At 43.4% G+C, this 19,541-nt stretch overlaps 1 protein-coding gene across 4 annotated transcripts in view; it reads right to left on the bottom strand.

Annotated features, from left to right (window-relative positions):
- The window catches only part of AGO2 (argonaute RISC catalytic component 2), a 96,685-nt gene that overhangs the window by 6,263 nt on the left and 70,881 nt on the right, over positions 1 to 19,541 (bottom strand). For all 4 annotated transcript variants that reach the window (XM_077493383.1, XM_077493385.1, XM_077493384.1 and 1 more), the window contains exons 13-18: positions 18,804 to 18,988; positions 10,976 to 11,135; positions 7,007 to 7,097; positions 2,130 to 2,324; positions 1,868 to 2,002; positions 827 to 928 (exon numbers count right to left, since the gene is read on the bottom strand). In XM_077493383.1, coding sequence (XP_077349509.1) covers positions 827 to 928; positions 1,868 to 2,002; positions 2,130 to 2,324; positions 7,007 to 7,097; positions 10,976 to 11,135; positions 18,804 to 18,988 — 868 coding nt within the window. The remainder of the gene's footprint in view (positions 1 to 826; positions 929 to 1,867; positions 2,003 to 2,129; positions 2,325 to 7,006; positions 7,098 to 10,975; positions 11,136 to 18,803; positions 18,989 to 19,541) is intronic.

The raw sequence follows: 19,541 nt of genomic DNA, 5'->3' as shown, positions 1-19,541 counted from the left end.
AAATCGGTCAACTAACCGATTATGAAAATAATTGTTAGTTGCAGCCCTAGCCATCTCTGCTCACTGTGTAAGGATGGACATGTCAGAGCCACGCTGTCCTCTATAGAAAGATCGGTTGAAACCAGACAGCATGTCAGTTTTCATCCAAGCTGCTGGACAGATAGCAAACAGATCACCAGCCATCTGTTTTCAGCAGATCTTGTCGGAATCAGATGGCAGGCAGGTGACACATCTCCACTGACATACGACTGCCCATACAAATCAATAGGTGGCCCGCTCAGATCCACCTGAAATGCAAACAGGTGGATCTTTGCTGGCCAATCATGTGAAAGGTGCTCAATTCTGAACATAGCTGCATACCCAGTTATAAGAGGGTGTGCACACTTATGCAAACACATTTTTACTGGAAAATGGAAAGCGGCTCTCCATGGGGGCACCCGATTAAGAGGATGCCCCCATGGAGCAATGCCGGGACATTGAAGAAGGGGGGGGGGTTGGAGGAGTAGGAGGATTGGGACAGCTCTGCGTAAAAACACTTGCACAGAGCAGGTAAGCACAACACATTTTTGCAAAAAAAAAAAAAAAAAAAAAAAAAAAAAAAAAACTTTATTACTTTAATTATAACAGGACAGGAAACCAGCAGACCATGTGGGAAAAAAAAGAACTAAACCCATAATACTGTCCAGCAGTCATATGAAGCTTACATATGAGGTAGACTGATTTGAACAAACAGCTTATAAGCTCAATGGTTCATGTATGTCCCCACACATTTGCTAATATAGTACAGAATGTAAAACTTTACACAAACAGCAAAACGTAAACATACCTGAATGCCAGCATGGCTGCACAGGTAAAAGTCAAACTCTGACGGGTGGGTAATTTTTGTGTCCACTGTTGTACCAGCTGGAATATTTCCACTCTTCCCAACCTGGAAATAGAAGAAAAAAAAAAAAAGACAATGTAATTGACAAGATATCATCAAGTCACGGCCATGCAATGCATCGGAAAGGGTAGTGAGTGATGTCACTTCCTATCCAGAGTTGAAGTCAGCCATAGGGTTACTCCTTGAGAGGTTCCATGGAGTCTGATGTTATATGCACAACAAAATGAGAGTGGCTTTTTACTACACTTTTACATTTTTATTAAAATACTGCACTATGGAAGCCCCTCTTGCAATTCTTTTGGGCTGAACACCCTGGAACTATCTGGAGATTGAGTGAATTTATCCCAGCCATGGCCAAGTGGAGCAGAGAGCATCGGAGTCTGGATTATCAAAGTGTATACTGACCCCTGGGGTCGTATCAATTCATATATTGATAATGGACACTCGACTTAATATTGTAAATTAATAAAAGAATTTGCACTGCTTTGTGACGGTTTATGGTATATTACAAAAGTTTGTTTTGGTGATAACACCCATGGAAAGGGTGTTCATTATCTTTTTTACTGCAATATATTTATATGATTTTGTGATTTTAAGCAGCATTGTTTGGTGGGGTTATACCACTGAAAGTTTTTTTTACCACTCTTGTATTTAATAATGTTGTACTGATGATTGTGCTATCACTGTCTGTTCATTTAAGCAGTTTGTGATCACAGATTGTCGAATCCCTCAGGGGTTACCACCTCTAGTGTGTTTGTCAGGATCATATTTCTGTCTGAAGCAAGCAGTGCAGCATCAATTTGTGTGTTTAAGGTGGGATGACTTTTGGGGCATCTGCAGCAGTTTTCTTCCCATTTTATATTTTTGGAGTTGGTAGTGCATGAGTTTTCCCTCTGCTTTAAGATATAAAAGCTTCATCTTCCAACCATCGCTCTATTACAAGCACGGCCACAGAAAAAAAAAAAAAAAAAAAAAAGTCCTTACCCGCTCATTTCGATCTGTGCAGAAAAGTCGTGTGTGATGTCTTTTCTGTACAACAATGAAGGTAATGCCAGGTTGGTAATCCTTCTCCAACTTGATACAGGCCTCTCTAATGGCCAGAAGCTCATGATGTAATACCTGTGTAAAAAAACAACAACAAAAAAAACACAAGGTAAGAGGGAAATCAGATGACAGTGGCTTTGTTTTAACAATCTTACTCTGCTCTTTTTTCTATCCAGAAGTCTATCCTATATAGACAGCCTACCTGCTGGAACTGTCCTTCAGAAACCCCATCCCTGTAGAAAATTATCCTTGTGGGCTTGAAACGTGTTGACTTATAGAATTGAATGAGCAGTTCTCGGACCATGGCAGCCAAGTCCTGGATGATCTCCTGACGGTGTTGCTGTACTCTTACGGTGGCACAATAGCGGTTGGGATGTGCATCCATGCTACCTACAACCTAAGGGGGAGGGGGAAAAGGAAAAAATAAAAATAAAAAATGTAATATGCACGCTTGTTAGATCATTTAACCCTTACTCACACACTGGATTAAAGTATTTGGCTGCCTAAAGCTATATCCATTGTCACTAGGAAAAAAACTGAAATCATGCTGCCAATCTTCAACAAGAGTGATAATCCTAACAGGGCAGACATACACTATATAAGCAGGTTTGTGAATACCTTAACATCACACCTGCTATATGACAAAGTGTACGGCACCCCTACAAATGATTGAGTTCAAGTATTTCCAGGAAAAAGGTACTGTTATCACACAAAAGTTTCCCATGCAGTGGGGCTATACCCACACCGCATGGGTTAACTGCTTTTTTTTTTTTTTACTAGGGGTGAGGAGAAAAGATACACTTACCTAATCTGCTGATCCTCCAACCTCAGGACCGATCCCTACCACTCCAGGCCCCCCTCGCCCGTATGGGAGTGGTCTTGTGCATGGACTGTTCATGTCGTCATCATACCCATGGACCAGCTCTGGGACGTGAGGACGACGTGAACAGTCCACGGTTGGGCGTGGAGAACTGTTTTCCGGAGGATTAAGTATAGCTTTTTCTGTGCACCCCTGGACAAAATCTGCAAAAAGTTGGGGATTAACCAGTTGCCGACCGCCGCACGACGATGTACGTCGATAGCATGGCACGGGCAGGCATATTGGCGTACATGTACGTCCCTTGCCTCCCGCGGGTCGGGGGCCCGATCGGGCCCCCGCCCGGTGCCTGCGGCGGTCGGTATTCGTGCGGGAGCGATCCCGGACGAGGGGACGGCCATTCGTTCATGGCCACCCCCTCGCGATCGCTCCCGACGAATAGGAATCCCCCGTGACATCACTTCCTCTCCTGTAATGTAAACACAGGAGAGGAAGTGATGTATTCTCTCCTCCGTGTCGGTATTTTTCGTTCCGACACGGAGGAGAGCGGATCGGTGAGTTGCACCAACACTCTACACACACAGTAGAACATGCCAGGCACACTCACACCCCCCCTTTACCCCCCGATCACCCCCCCAATTACCCCTGCCCCCCAGTCACAGTGACACCAATGTCATTTTTTTTTTTTTTTTTTTTTTTTTTGCATTGGTGTCATTTGTGACTGTAATAACTGTTAGGGCAGTTAGAGTTAGCCCCCTTTAGTTCTAATGTACCCCCCTAACCCCCCCAATAAAGGTTTAACCCCGTGATCACCCCCCGTCGCCAGTGTCACTAAGGCTGGGTTCACATTGCAGCGGTTTATGAGAACGAATGTGATTCGCACCGCACTGCAGTGCAAATCACATCCGATCTCTGTGCGATTCGAGTTCAGCCATTCGCCGCACCCGCCGCACCCGCCGCACCCACCGCAAATTCGCACGGGACCCTTTTTTTGGCCCGCAGCAGAATCGGATCGCATGGGTGTTCACACCATGCGATCCGAGTTTGCAGATCGCACTGCGATATGCGAACTGATCTGGGGGTGTCAGTAACATTTCACTGACACTCCCAGCAGTTCGCATAGGGCAGTGTGAACTGCCGCCGGGAGGCATGCGATGCGGGAACCTGCCGCGGATTTGCGGCGTTTCCGCATCGCTCCAGTGTGAACCCAGCCTAATAAGCGATCATTTTTCTGATCGCCGTATTAGTGTCACAGGTGACGCTAGTTAGGCAGGTAGGTATTTAGGTTCGCCGCAGCTTTTTATAGCGCCAGGGACCCCCATATACTACCGCATAAAACCCCCTGATTGCCCCCTAGTTAACCCTTTCACCAGTGATCACCATATAACTGTTACAGGTGACGCTGGTTGGTTAGTTATTTTTTATAGTTTCAGGGCACCCGCCATTTATTACCTAATAAAGGTTTAACCCCCTGATCACCCGGCGGGTGTCATTTGTGACTAATAACTGTTAGGGCAGTTAGGGTTAGCCCCCTTTAGTTCTAAGGTACCCCCCTAACCCCCCCAATAAAGGTTTAACCCCGTGATCACCCCCCGTCGCCAGTGTCACTAAGGCTGGGTTCACATTGCAGCGGTTTATGAGAACGGATGTGATTCGCACCGCACTGCAGTGCAAATCACATCCGATCTCTGTGCGATTCGAGTTCAGCCATTCGCCGCACCCGCCGCAAATTCGCACGGGACCCTTTTTTTGGCCCGCAGCAGAATCGGATCGCATGGGTGTTCACACCATGCGATCCGAGTTTGCAGATCGCACTGCGATATGCGAACTGATCTGGGGGTGTCAGTAACATTTCACTGACACTCCCAGCAGTTCGCATAGGGCAGTGTGAACTGCCGCCGGGAGGCATGCGATGCGGGAACCCGCCGCGCATTCGTGGCGTTCCCGCATCGCTCCAGTGTGAACCCAGCCTAATAAGCGATCGTTTTTCTGATCGCTGTATTAGTGTCACAGGTGACGCTAGTTAGGCAGGTAGGTATTTAGGTTCGCCGCAGCTTTTTATAGCGCCAGGGACCCCCATATACTACCGCATAAAGCCCCCTGATTGCCCCCTAGTTAACCCTTTCACCAGTGATCACCATATAACTGTTACAGGTGACGCTGGTTGGTTAGTTATTTTTTTATAGTTTCAGGGCACCCGCCATTTATTACCTAGTCTCACTAGTGTACCCCTAAATTTAGGGGTGTCTACTTTCCAAAATGGGGTCATTTGGGGGGGGTTTGTGCCATCTTGGCATTTTATGGCCTTCAAAACTGTAACGCCCTTAGAAAGCCTGAAGGCGGTGCTTGGTTTTCGGGGCCCCGTACGCGGCTAGGCTCCCAAAAAGTCCCACATATGTGGTATCCCCGTACTCAGGAGAAGCAGCAGAATTTATTTTGGGGTGTCATTTCACATATGCCCATGGCATGCGTGAGCAATATATCATTTAGTGACAACTTTGTGAAAAAAAAAAAAAAAAAAAAAAAGTTTGTAATTTTCCCGCAACTTGTGGCAAAATATAAAATATTCCATGGACTCAACATGCCTCTCAGCAAATAGCTTGGGGTGTCTACTTTCTAAAATGGGGTCATTTGTGGGGGTTTTGTGCCATCTTGGCATTTTATGGCCTTCAAAACTGTAATAGGTAGTGAGAAGTGAACTCAAAAATTTACGCCCTTAGAAAGCCTGAAGGCGGTGCTTGGTTTTCGGGGCCCCGTACGCGGCTAGGCTCCCAAAAAGTCCCACATATGTGGTATCCCCGTACTCAGGAGAAGCAGCAGAATTTATTTTGGGGTGTCATTTCACATATGCCCATGGCATGTGTGAGCAATATATCATTTAGTGACAACTTTGTGAAAAAAAAAAAAAAAAAAAAAAAGTTTGTAATTTTCCCGCAACTTGTGGCAAAATATAAAATATTCCATGAACTCAACATGCCTCTCAGCAAATAGCTTGGGGTGTCTACTTTCTAAAATGGGGTCATTTGTGGGGGTTTTGTGCCATCTTGGCATTTTATGGCCTTCAAAACTGTAATAGGTAGTGAGAAGTGAACTCAAAAATGTACGCCCTTAGAAAGCCTGAAGGCGGTGCTTGGTTTTCGGGGCCCCGTACGCGGCTAGGCTCCCAAAAAGTCCCACATATGTGGTATCCCCGTACTCAGGAGAAGCAGCAGAATTTATTTTGGGGTGTTATTTCACATACGCCCATAGCATGTGTGAGCAATATATCATTTAGTGACAACTTTGTGTAAAAAAAAAAAAAAATTTTTTTTTTTGTCATTATTCAATCGCTTGAGGCAAAAAAATAAAATATTCAATGGGCTCAACATGCCTCTTATCAATTTCCTTAGGGGGTCTACTTTCCAAAATGGGGTCATTTGGGGGGGTTTTGTACTGCCCTGCCATTTTAGCACCTCAAGAAATGAGATAGGCAGTCGTAAACTAAAAGCTGCGTAAATTGCAGAAAACGTACCTTAGTTTGTAGATGTGACAACTTTTGCGCAAACCAATAAATATACAATTATTGACTTTTTTTTTACCAAAGACATGTGGCTGAATACATTTTGGCCTAAATGTATGACTAAAATTGAGTTTATTGGATTTTTCTAATAACAAAAAGTAGAAAATATCATTTTTTTTCAAAATTTGCGGTCTTTTTACGTTTATATCGCAAAAAATAAAAATCGCAGAGGCCATCAAATACCATCAAAAGAAAGCTCTATTTGTGGGAAGAAAAGGACGCAAATTTTGTTTGGGTACAACATTGCATGACCGCGCAATTACCAGTTAAAGCAGCGCAGTGCCAAAGTGTAAAAAGACCTCTGGTCATTTACCAGCAAAATGGTCCGGTCTGAAAGTGGTTAAGGAGGGGGCATCCACAACCGCCAATGCGTTACCTTCAAACTGCTTAACACAACGCAAACCTAGTTTCTAGGAGGTTGTGTGGTGGAGTTTAGTGGGGGCCGTCTGCAGTCTTCAATATTCAAGAGGAGAAAAAAAACAAACAAACAAACACACACGACACCCCTAACCAAGATGGCTGCCTCTGCTTTACATTCAGCAGAAGATTGCCAACTGAAACCCTCTAGCTAATGATACTTTTCATGCAATAAGTGGACAAGACAAAAAAATACACGTACATGGACTGGTTTGTGTCTGATGGATAACACAACAACAAAATACGGATAACGTAAAAGTTACGTGTAAAAAATTCATTAACTTACTGCTGCAATCGATGGCTTTTTTCCATCCCCTGCAGGAGGATGAGTAACATCTGCTCCAAGGAATATAACAGGCTGCTGAAAGACTGGAGGTCTGAGAATAAGAAGGGCAAATTTTTTTTTATAGGAGCCACTGAAACAAGGACACTTTTCATGCAACTCAATATTAAAAGGGTAGATTCACGACTAGTTAAGTCACCCTTAAAGCTGTAGTAAACTGCTTTTTTTTTTCCCTGGAACCTGCAAGGTAAAGCTATAATGTGCTAGTATGCATCCCATACTAGTACATTATTTTGCAAAACTTACCTTTTAATGAAGTCCTACCAGCGGCGAGCTGTCGCCGCTGACAAGGCTTCCATCTTCACCAGTTTTTTTTTCCAGGGTAGCGGACTACAGCTATGAGTGGCCGGAGCCCCGAAGACCTCACAGGACTCTGCTGGCCGGTCATTCAGAGCGCATGCGCTGGTGACGCAACCAGCTGCATGTACTGTAAACATGCACGGTTTAGGAGATATTTACAGTAACTATAGTTAAATCTTATTATAGGCACAAATTATGTATGGGAGTTGACTCCCACTTTAATGGACCCCAAAGTGAGGCCAAGCACTGCATGCGGCTTGTAAGTAATGAAATTTTGCCAAAATAGTAGCTTTTTTTTAGTTTTTAATGTAAAGATTTAAAACTGCTTGTTTTTATTGCTATAAAAATTGCAAAAATTGATGTGCCCATACCACCCATGCAAATCACCCACTCAGACATGAAACTTACATTTTATTTCATACTGGTAAAAAAAGTAGGGCTGTGGAAATTAATTCTGATTGAATATAGCACATACGGGGAGGAGGAGCTACGCATGATGTCAACAGCTGCTGCTGCCCTACGGAACGAACACGATTGTCGGATTTACATGCTGTGTTTTTATCATCTTTATGTTAGTAGTTTGTGTTTGAACACAAAAATTACACCTCTCTTTCACGCGAACAATCCATTCAGGTCCGCCTGTCTTTTTTTAGGCAGACCTGAACGGATGCTCCATAGACCTCTACGGAGCGTCGGATGTCAGCGGTGACATGTCCGCTGACATCCGACCCACTCCGAAAAAGTGTGACGGAGGAAAAACCTACTTTTCCATCTGTCTGCGGATCGGATGATGACGGACTCTGCGGTCCGTCCTCATCCAATCCACCATAGGGGAGAGCGGCGCTCTGACAGATCCGTCCCTGCGCAGTGTGCAGAGAAGGACCTGCCATCTTCCTGCTCAGCGGGGATCGTCGGAGCGATCCCCACTGAGCTGGACATCACTGATCCGCCCCATGTGAAAGAGGCCTTATACTTAAGCGGTGAGCACTTAGATCTTTTCTTTCTACCCATGACCTGGCGTCCTTGCCGAGAGCTAAAGAGACGTGAGAGAAATTTATGGTCCATATTAGCCAGTTTGATACCCGCTTGCATGACCACCTGTTTGCACAGGGGTCCATGCCATAAGGTGAGAGTGATTAGTTAGACCGGAGGTGGAGGGATTGTCACGCTACTGTGGGAAAAATAAATTACTAACATCAGTGCTACAGTTTGAATTTAAAACGCATTTTCTGTGAATTGTGAAGTCATGGATTGTGGAAACTAACTAGTGTCGGGTGATTGTATATAGAGTATACCACATTTACCACTGACTAATGCAGAGTTGCAATGCAAGGAGAGCAGCGAAAAGTAGTTGATCTGTATGTGCGTTATAATTAATCGAAATTAGTCGATTAAATCGGACATGAAAATTTTAATCAGTAACAGCCCTATAAAAAAAGATCTAGTATTAAAAATCCAGCACCTTTTCTTCAGAGTACATAACTAGAGGCAGGTTATTCTACCTACATGTAATTTGCCATCTCCATATCACCTTGCTACTGCATAAATTTCAGAGCACAGCATACCTCAAATAAAAAAGAAGAACTAGGATAAGCCAGATTTAATGTAGTTACTGTAGAAGTTAGTAGTGACATCAGGTTGAGATTGACAGAATCTACAGTAGCAAGGGGATATGAAGACAGCAAATGACATGCAGACAGCACAAATAGAGTTCTACCACTTGCTCTGCAGGAAACACAAGGGATTTTTAAAACTAGATCTTTAACAGCATGGAATAAAAAGTTTTATGGCCGAGTAGGTAAGACGTGAGGTGGTATTAGTGAATCCTCTCCACAGTTAAAAGAATTGTAAATTTCCCAAGGACATAATTACTAAATGACTAAGTTTTTAATAACTGTATTGGTTATTATGAAGGTTTTATTGCTCTGTGTCCACATCACACAGATGTAATTCTATTTTTCCTGATAACCAATGTCACTGGGGAGTGAAAATATCAGAAAACACAAAATACTGAGCTCCCATTGTAAGAACAGAGGGGAAATTGACAGCTGTCTAAAAATATCTATCTCTGTTTGGAAAGATTTGCCCCCCATCATAACACAGGATGTGAAATATATACAAAGAATTACCGCTCTAAGGTAATGACTCCTCCCAAAACAGCTGTCTCCACAATCCCACAGGGTGCTGGGTGCAGGAACTGAAGTAGAAAAGATGTAGCTGGATAGCCGCACTCCGAATTATTCAACTTAATTTCAAAAATGTAATTAAAACCATAGCATCTAGGCTGGTAAACAGACTAACTGCACAGCCGCTGACATGTTTCACACCGAACACGGTGCTTAGTCATAGCTCGTGTCTTAGCCTATGACTAAGCACCATGTTCAGTGTGAAACATGTCAGCGGCTGTGCAGTTAGTCTGTTTACCAGCCTAGATGCTATGATTTTAATTACATTTTTGAAATTAAGTTGAATAATTCGGAGTGCGGCTATCCAGCTACATCTTTTCTACTTCAGGATGTGAAATATAGTTTAGAAAACTAAGGACAAGCACCGCTGCGTGGGAAACCGCTGTAAACTGAGCTGCGAATATGTAGCTAAAGTTTCCATCCTGGGGATTACTGCAAGGCCACTTTCACACTGAGGCATTTTTTCACTAAAAGTAGCTTCTGAAAAGCTCCTGTAAACTGCCACTTATGCAGTCCCAGTGTGAAAGCCCGAGTGCTTTCACACTGAGGTGGTACGCTTGCAGGACAGGGAAAAAGTCCTGCAATTACTGACGCTCAACAAATGCTTCTATAGCGTTTGTAAAGTGTTAGTATGGGCACCAGACAGGCGTCAAGCTTTAGAATGGGGCATTTTACAAGAGTAAAAATGCTCCTAAAAACGCCCTATGCAGTTTTGTGGCGTCTCATGAGCGCTAAAACTGCTCCACAATGGAAAGCGACAGATTTTAACGTGCCACGACTGCCCCAAAAATGCCTGCAAAGAGCTTGCTGACCATTACCATATGCCACAACCAATACACACCTCAAATACCGCCACCTACGTGTGTCAACACTGCACCAGCACCCTACCTGCCACTTATATATATGTCACTGGATAAATCAAAAAGAAAATATAACAATAATATTGATTTGACAAAGTGAAGACGTCAGGTTATATTTTCTTTTTGATTTATCCAGTGACCATTACCATAGACTTGAATGGGAGGCGTTGAAAAGCTTCAACTCCTCCTGACTCTAAATGAAGCTTACATTTTGAAGCAAAGTGGCACTAATGCTTCACGTTTTTGTAATGTGAACAGCACAATGTGTCTATAGACTCTTGTGCATAGGCGTTTGATGGGCATTAAAGCCTCTCAAAAGCCTCTTCTTAAGTCAGTGTGAACTAAGCCCAAGAGTGAAAACTTAAAATTTTGCTTTAAAATCGCCAGGCTGAGAAAAATTACATCGACTTACACGTGGGAAAAATAAGCATTTTTCTTCTTCCACCACTCACATGCAGTACAAATTCATGATTACTTTGCTACTAAAATTCTAAAACTAACGCTCCTGTACATAAAATAAGTCATAAGGAAGTTGAACACAATTGTTTTCATTGGTAGTATCTTACCTGCCCTGGGGTAACAGAATGTTATTAACGCCTCCTAACTTGACATTAATCTTCAGGCAAAGGTTAGACAGTGTCTGCGGTGTAGTTCTCTGTACATTTTTCATCTGCACACACTGCGTTGCCATGCCCAGCACAGTGTCTCCCACACGTTTAACCTCCGCTAAGAAAAAATAAATAAAAATAAAAATAAAATTATGATAAGTGAAAAAGTGAAGATGCCAGTTCTCATTGAATAGTCAACTAGTCACGGAATATTAGAGATGTTATAGCTGCTGCTATTAAATATCAATCAGGTCAGATAGAGAACAGCCAGAGCGAAGTTAAAGTACTGAATATAGATACATGGGGGCAGTATATAAAACAAATATTATAATATATATATATATATATATATATATATATATATATATATATATATATATATATATATATATATATATATATATATATATATATATATAACGCCGTGGCTGGGTCCTGGAAGGACGCTATATTTCCCCTCTGTTTGGGTTGTGGTCTTTTTAAATGAATAAAATTGATTAACCCACCTGTTAAGGGAGTGCCTTTAAAAAAACAAGACAGAAAGTGGTAGGGTGTGGAGGAGTGGAGAGCACATGGTGGATGGTGTTTGTTTGGGTTGCAGCAGCTGAAGTGGACAGCAGTGTCCTGTTTGGAAGGCTCCTGGCAGGGGAAGCTACCTGCCATCATGATCAAGCTCTGTTTCTGATAAAGACTGCTGTTCTGGACTTTGCAAGTCGGTGAGACTACAAACCTTTTTTCCTTTTGTTTTTGGCTGCTGTAAAGCGATTTAAGTTTAATAAACCCTTTGTTGTGTGCAAAGCCTGTGTCCTGCGATCTACCTGGTCCCCCGAACATTACAAAATATATATATTATATATATACACATACATATACACATATACATATACACACACACACACATATATACATACATATACATATATATATATATATATATATATATATATATATATATATATATATATATATATATATACACACACACACACACACATATACATACACACACATACACACATATTATATTAATATTTTTTAATTCCCGCCCACTCCTTTCTTCTGCTGCTCTGCCAGAATTGGATGTTCCACACCTCAGCATGATTTGGCACGATGAAGTCATGTGGTTACTTTCCTGTCTTTTCACTGGATGTTAGTGATCACAGCAGAAGTTCAGTGAAAGAAATACACAGGAGAAAATACATATTGATAAGGGGAGTGTAGAGGTAGGCGGGAAGTCTACTGACATGACTCCACCCACCGAGCTCCGGACAACAGACCCAACCACAGAATATGCAGTTTTTCGGGTCTCAGACAGGAGGGGAGACATTTGATAGGTAAAGATAAATGCAGGAGGCATGTATATCCTTATAGATAACCCCTATGGCAGTAGTTTAGAAAGGATGACATTGGGTTTACATCCACTTTAATGCTGGTTCTAATAGAAAGGTGTCAGAACACACAGAGTATCGCAGTTTGTTGCGTATGGGGCTGGGTGCTTATGGTGACCCATGTCCACAGTCAAAAGCACCTACAATGGGCACATGAGCATCAGAACTAGACCATGGAACAATAGAAGGTGATGTCTTGGAGGTGTTTTGGGCTCCAAATTCTCCAGATCTGAAGCCAATTAGGCATCTGTGAGATGGGGGGAAAAAAAAAAAAAAAAAAAAAAAAAAAAAAAAAGTGTGATCCATGGGAGGCACCACTTTGCAACTTACAGGACTGCTAGTACCGGCAGTGCCGGATACCACAGCATAACAGGTCAGGGCTGTTCTGTGGCAACCGGGGGGGACCTTCTTGATATTAGCTGGGCGGTGTAATTATATATCTCCATCCCCTTTCAACTATGGTCAGGTGCCACCAAATGCCCTCTATCACTGGTCTGCTATTCGGGCCAGATCAGACTCTCCTACCCTTGTCCATGACTGAATCTACTTTGTTTTCCACCTCTTCATCTTCTGCATTTTCTGCAGTTAAACCAGCTGCCAACTTCTGTCTCACCTTCACCATCCTGAAGCTTGCTCCCCTCACCAAATAAAATATGGTCTTATGAATAGTAAAAAGCAATGTGCTTTGGTCAGCAAGTGAATAGATGGATGCCAGCCCATCTGCTTAATAAATGGTACCGTATATACTCGAGTATAAGCCGAGATTTTCAGCCTCTTTTTTGAGGCTGAAAGTGCCCCCCTCGGCTTATACTCGAGTCACCGCCGTCTGTCTACCCGATCAGCGTGTCGAGCAGACAGATGGCGGCCATTCAACTATTCAAAAGCCGCGCCTCCCTGTCTGTGATAGGCGGAACACTCAATTTCCCAGCAGTCAGTGGTCCGCCTATCACGAACATCCGCTCATCCTCATACTACGGACGAGGATGAGAGGATGTCCGTGATAGGCGGAACACAGACTGCTGGGAAATTGAGTGTTCCGCCTATCACAGACGGAGGCGCGGCTTTTGAACAGTGGAATGGCCGCCGACGCCGTCTGTCAGACGAGAAGAGCGGCGATCCTGGCATGGCCGCCGTATGTGCAGAAGCACGCAGGCTCGGGACACAGGTAGGCTGCACACACAAGGCTGCACACACAGGGATGGACGGACACACAGGGATGGACAGGCATGTCTCACCCTTGGCTTATACACGAGTCAATAAGTTTTCACATTTTTTTGTGGTAAATTAGGGGCCTCGGCTTATATTCGGGTCGGCCTATACTCGAGTATATACGGTACATAATCATTGTGCAGCCACAAGTGAATGCCTTATTTTTAGTACTCTATTGTGTTGCTATTTAAATCGCATGGTTACCTAGATATTATCTGAGATTGAAGACAAGTAACCCATAAAAAATAAAGTGTCAGTTTGTTGTACTCCATAACACATAGCTGTTGGCTGTAAATCAAAGGCTCTAGTCTTCATAAAACAAAATAAAAAGAACACTGCACATGTGCAAATAAAAAAAATCATACAAAGAAATTGAATTTAAAAACATTAGGCTGCATCCACACCTGAGCATTTTCAGCTGAAAAAATGCCAGAGAAAACACCTGAAAAACGCCCAACAAGCAAAATCCAATTAATTTCAATGGCACCTGTTCACATCTGAGCATTTGGTCACCTGAAGCAAAAGGCCTGAAAAACACCCCAAGCTAAAAAAAAAACATGAGCTTCTTTGGAGGCAGATTACAGGCGTTTTTCTGCCTTTTACATTGGTGACCTGAACAAAATCGCAGAAAAATGGCAGTAAAAAATAACAGACTTTGAAACGCTCTGTTGTGAATGCAGCCTCACAGTGTATATGGTCCAGCAGCACCACTAAAGTGAGATATAATCGCTCTTCACCCCTCAGTTGCTGGGCTCTCGGTTTAGCGCCCCCCTTCAACTAGTCACCCAGTTTAAATATTTGTGGGTAATAATCCACAGAGAACTGCCCCGATTCATACCCCTTAACCTTGACCCGGTTCTGTCCTCACTGACGTGACAGTGCTCAGGTTGGAGGACTTTGCCTCTTTCGCCAGTGGGCAGAGTTAACCTGATTAAGATAACGGTCCTGCCCAAGTTCACCTATTTGTTTCGGCAAACTCCAGTGCATATTCCCCAGGCTCTCTTTCGGAAGTTAAATAGTTTGATTATTTCCTTTATCTGGAACGGCAGCACCCAGAGGATAGCGCAGAGCACGCTTCAGCTGCCGCTCTCTTTGGGGGGTTTGGCTTTACCGTGCTTTGTGAAATACTACTGGGCCGCAGTCTTGGTAACGGTGCGGTGGTGTCTGTCGGCTGAGCCGGCAAACCCTGCAGCTACCTTTGAGGCGGCACTCCTAGGCTCTTACTCCGAAATCTGGTCCACAGAGGACCCAAGTCCAATCCCCGGGTTACTTCCTCGAAGCGGACCACGCTGAGGGTTTGGGATGTAGTTAGGGCTAGAATAGGGAAACAGCACAGTTGGTCCCCCGATACTCCACTGTGGGGGAACCCGCGGCTGCCCCACTTTCGAACCATTCCGGACCCGGAGTGGTATCAAAACCTTGGCGGATGTCTCCTCCCCGCAGGGGTTGCTTCCATATGATGAACTGAAACGTAGACACGGGCTACCCAACTCCATGTTTTTTTTTGTTTTGTTTTTTTAAGGTACATACAGCTCCGACATGCCTATCGCGCACAGTTTCCATGTGCCATCACTCTGGAGGCGACCCCTGTGGAGACCATTCTGGCCCTCTAAAATTAAAAGAAAACGCTGTCGACCCCATATGCTGTTCTAAATAGTATTGATACATCTGTTGTCTCCCGTCTGTTCTCCAGATGGCAGCAGGATATACCATAATTAGCGGAGGAGGATTGGGAGGAGGGTGTCCAGCAATATCTACCCCTCATGATATCCTCTAGAGACAGATACACCCAGCTTAGGTTTATTCATCGAGCTTACTACTCCCCAGACCGTTTGGCCAGAATTTACCCTAACAGAACCGGTATGTGCCCTAAATGTGGCTTGGCCTCTAGCACATTCTTCCATATTGTCTGGACCTGTGTGCACTCACAGGCCTTCTGGAGGGGGGTGGCTTCGGAGATCGGCTCTATAGGCCGATTCGATGTCCCCTGTGATCCACTACCCATTTTATTGGGGATTGTGGACACACTCCCAGCCCCGCAGGCTAAAAAACAATTTGTATTCTATTCAGCCTTTTATGCTAGGAAAGCTATCCTAATCAAATGGCAGGACCCTAGTCCCAACGGTTTCCCAATGGAGAGCCCTGATTGATGCGGCCTTACCGCTCTATAAGTTGACATACCTGGGAAGAAACTGTCCCGCAAATTTGATAAGATATGGGGCCCCTGGACCAAAGAGACCACTCCCTTAATCACTGAGCTCCAGACGGTGTAGGAATCTCTAGCTGGGAAGGTGGTAATGGTAGGGAGGGTCGGGGAATCTGTCTGCCCTTTTAAGTCACGTGGGGATGATTTGTGTTTGATATAGATGATGGTGTCCCGCCCATGATAATGTGTAGTCCACGGATCTTACTCTGAGTGCAATTCGGGCTTAATAGAAACACTGCTTGAATGTATGTCGTAACCCGATATGTTTATATGTGGCTTAGCCCAAATTTGACTTTTCTGACTACTTTTATTGATTTACCGCTGTAAACTGCCATAATAATCACTGCTGAGATTGTACCACTGTTCTGACATGTACTGTAAAAATTTTATAAAACCTTATGTTAAAAAAAAAAAAAATTGAGAGATAATCACAACAACAGCATATACAAAAAAAAAAAGTGTTGTGCTAAACAAAATTGCTCAAATCCCAAAAAGCTCATTTAATAAAAAAAAAAAAAAAAAGTACTGCATTTACATCAATTCAGATAAAAACAGTGTTGTGGACAAAAAGTCGACCGCCATATAGGACATCCAGGCAATGTATGAGACTGCGATAACAGTAAACAGCTCTTTACTAGGGATGGACCGATATTGTTTTTTCGGTGCCAATACGATACCGATATTCTGTACATATAATAAAAAAAACTTTTTATTACCATTTTTACTGTCACAATGAATGTAAACATCCCTTGTAATAGGCAGTGACAGGTACTCTTTACGGAGGGATTGGGGCAGGCTATAACACCCCAAACACCTCCTCTACACTTGAAAGTATTCAAAACGTCAAGATGCAAATTTTTTGAATGCTATTTTATTTTTTAAACTGGTGCCTTTAAGATGCCAGTAATCCGGGAAGTGATGTCATGACATGGCGTCCGGGTTACTAGATTTAAGAAATGAACAAAGCATCGGCTTTGTTGGGGTCTTCGGCCAGCTGGCAGATGTGCCGGCTGGTTGCTTGGGCCTCCCGGTGGCACAGGTGAGCCCCGGCGAGCGGCGGAGTTATTACAAGCCGACCGCCCGCTCTAAAGAACGGTACCGGGGTGATGCCTGCAGCTGCAAGCATAGCCCTGGTAAAACCCCTTTAAGGTAATATCAGTCTAGTTTGTGACAGATACCAATATTTCAGAAAATGCTGATATCAGCCGGCAATAATCGTTTTTAGCGATAATCGATCGATCTCTACTCTAGTTTCGCCAGAAAGAGGGCTTCTTCCGGTGCATGAGCGTTATTTCCTGCCATCGCTTCAAATAGGAAATAGGCAATTCAAGCCTCGTTATGCTGATAGTCATCAAGAGGATGGAAATCCAAACCTCGCCCTTTACGAAAACATGAATAAAAATATAGGAAGAAGGCAATTTAAGCCTCAACTTCATCTCTGCAACCCAAGTGAGGTAGGATAAAGACATGCACACTTCAAAATCACATAAAAATAAATATTAACTACTTCAATACCGGGCACTTCCCCCTTCCTGCCCAGGACAATTTTCAGCTTTAGGCGCTGTTGCACTTTGAATGACAATTCCATTCATACAACACTCTACCAAAACTAAATTTTTATAATTTTCATTCCACAAATAGAGCTTTTGTTTGGTGGTATATGATCACCACTGGGGATTTTTTATTTATTTTTTGCTCAACTAAAAAAAGACCGAGATGTAAAGAAATAAATACGTTTTGTTATAAAATGTTGTTTTCTCTTTCACCGATGGGCACCAACAGTTGCCACTGGATAGACAGCACTGATGAGGAGCTACAGACATGCATTACTGACGGGGCACCAGTAGTGCCCATAACGGTGCTTGACAGGCGCTACTGGTGGGTCACAGGCTGGCAGTTGATGGGCACGTATTGGGGGCTGCGCTGATAATCATCATCACAGACACCCCGGCCCCCCCCCCCCCCGACAGGGAGAGCTGCCATTTGGCTCTCCCTATGAGTGCGAACCGAGGAAAGACGTTTACCAGCACTTCCTGATTCACGCTGCGATTGGTCACAGCTGATCACGTGGTAAGAGGATCTTTTCTACGATAGCCAATGCAGTGCATCACAGCGAGGCACAGCCGCACCAATTGCCCCCGTGCCGGCACGTTCTCTTGAAAGCTCTCATAAGACATCCAGTCAGGAGAACAGAACTACTTATTAGGGTTTCAGCCAAACACTCATACCTGTAGCCTAAGGCTGTAGATGAGAGTTCCTCTTTATATTCAATTTAGGAATAGTGTGACTTTTGAATGGCCTGTTTTTGCCCCCATTTAAAGTGATGGTAGTAAATTACAGCCATGAACCTTTTTGTTCACAACACTGGTTTCATCTGAATTGATGTAAGTGCAAAACCTTTTATTAAATGAGCTATTTGGAATTTTACACTATCTGGTATCTTTTTCATTTACATGACTGATCTGATCACGGGGGTGGGTGGAATCTGGTTTGAATATCCAGCCAATGCCCTTTTTGGTCTGAAAAAAAATCTCCAGTTTGACCCTTCATAATAAAGGGTCCAGGCTCTCTGGTAAGAGTCTATATTGCCTGTGGTGATGGTGCATGCAAGAGGTGGAGGGTTTTTGGATTTACCTGCATTATCACGGATTTGCGATTTCTATAGTTGGACTGCTATCACGTTATAAGCAATTTTGTTTAGCGCATCACTTTTTTGTATATGCTGTACTGTTCTAGTCTACATGAATCTGCCCAAATCTCTAGAGTGGACATGAATCGGGACAATGACAAGAAAATCTTGGAATTGAGCGTCAAAACATGTTTGGCTCGGCTCACTAACATACACCAATGAAATATCAATTTGGGTGAACAGAACCTTTAACTTGGAAATGCAAGCATTGTACACAAGACATTGCATGGGATTTCCTATGCCATCATGGCAAAGGCAGACCAAGGCTGAATGGAGAGGCAGGCATTGACTTACCATACACAGGGGTCTTCCCAGGGAGAATTACGACAATCAGTTGTAGGCCAGTATAGGTGTTCTTCAGATGCCTGAACATGGGCTCCACACTATCGGCTCCTTGGGCGTATTTGCAAAAACAAGGCTGGCCCTGAATTGGCATACCTGCATCACGAGAGATCTTACGCAACTGTTCAGTAAAAGTTCTAAAGAAACATAAGAAAATAAAAACGTTTTATGAAGTGTGGTATGCAGAAGGAAAAATAATAATAAAAGAAAACAGTACACCAAGCAAAATATTGCCAGAAGATTCATTGGGAAGTCAGGTTTTAAAAACTCCACTGAAACCTAAACTGTTTTGACTTTTAAATTCACCCTGAAACTTGAGGCTAAATTTTGACTTGTTAAAATAAACCTCAGTGTTAAAATGTATAAATTTAAAAAAAAAAAAAAAAAAAAAAAAACACACGCATCTCAGTCCGCAATACTCCTTTTCAATCAAGCACTGTCCCCTGGAGTACCTCCTCTTTGCCACAAGATGCCCCGAGTCTCCAGGGTTGAATTACACTCAGCACTACTTAGGCTAAGCTCACACTGCTGCGACATGGGATCCAAATTTTGAGACCCAAAGCCACACGACATGTCAAAATTTAATGTTCCCCTATGAGAGCCATCTGAACTGGTGCTACACGAGCCGCTCCAACTTTAGAAAAGGTTCCTGAACTACTTTGGTCTGACTTGGGTGCATATGCAGCCCTT

The sequence above is a fragment of the Lithobates pipiens genome, unplaced genomic scaffold (genome assembly GCF_037356315.1).
Source record: "Lithobates pipiens isolate NorthernLeopardFrog02 unplaced genomic scaffold, aLitPip1_a1.2 Scaffold_19, whole genome shotgun sequence".
Taxonomy (NCBI): domain Eukaryota; kingdom Metazoa; phylum Chordata; class Amphibia; order Anura; family Ranidae; genus Lithobates; species Lithobates pipiens.
This window is presented reverse-complemented; position numbering and strand designations above follow the sequence as displayed.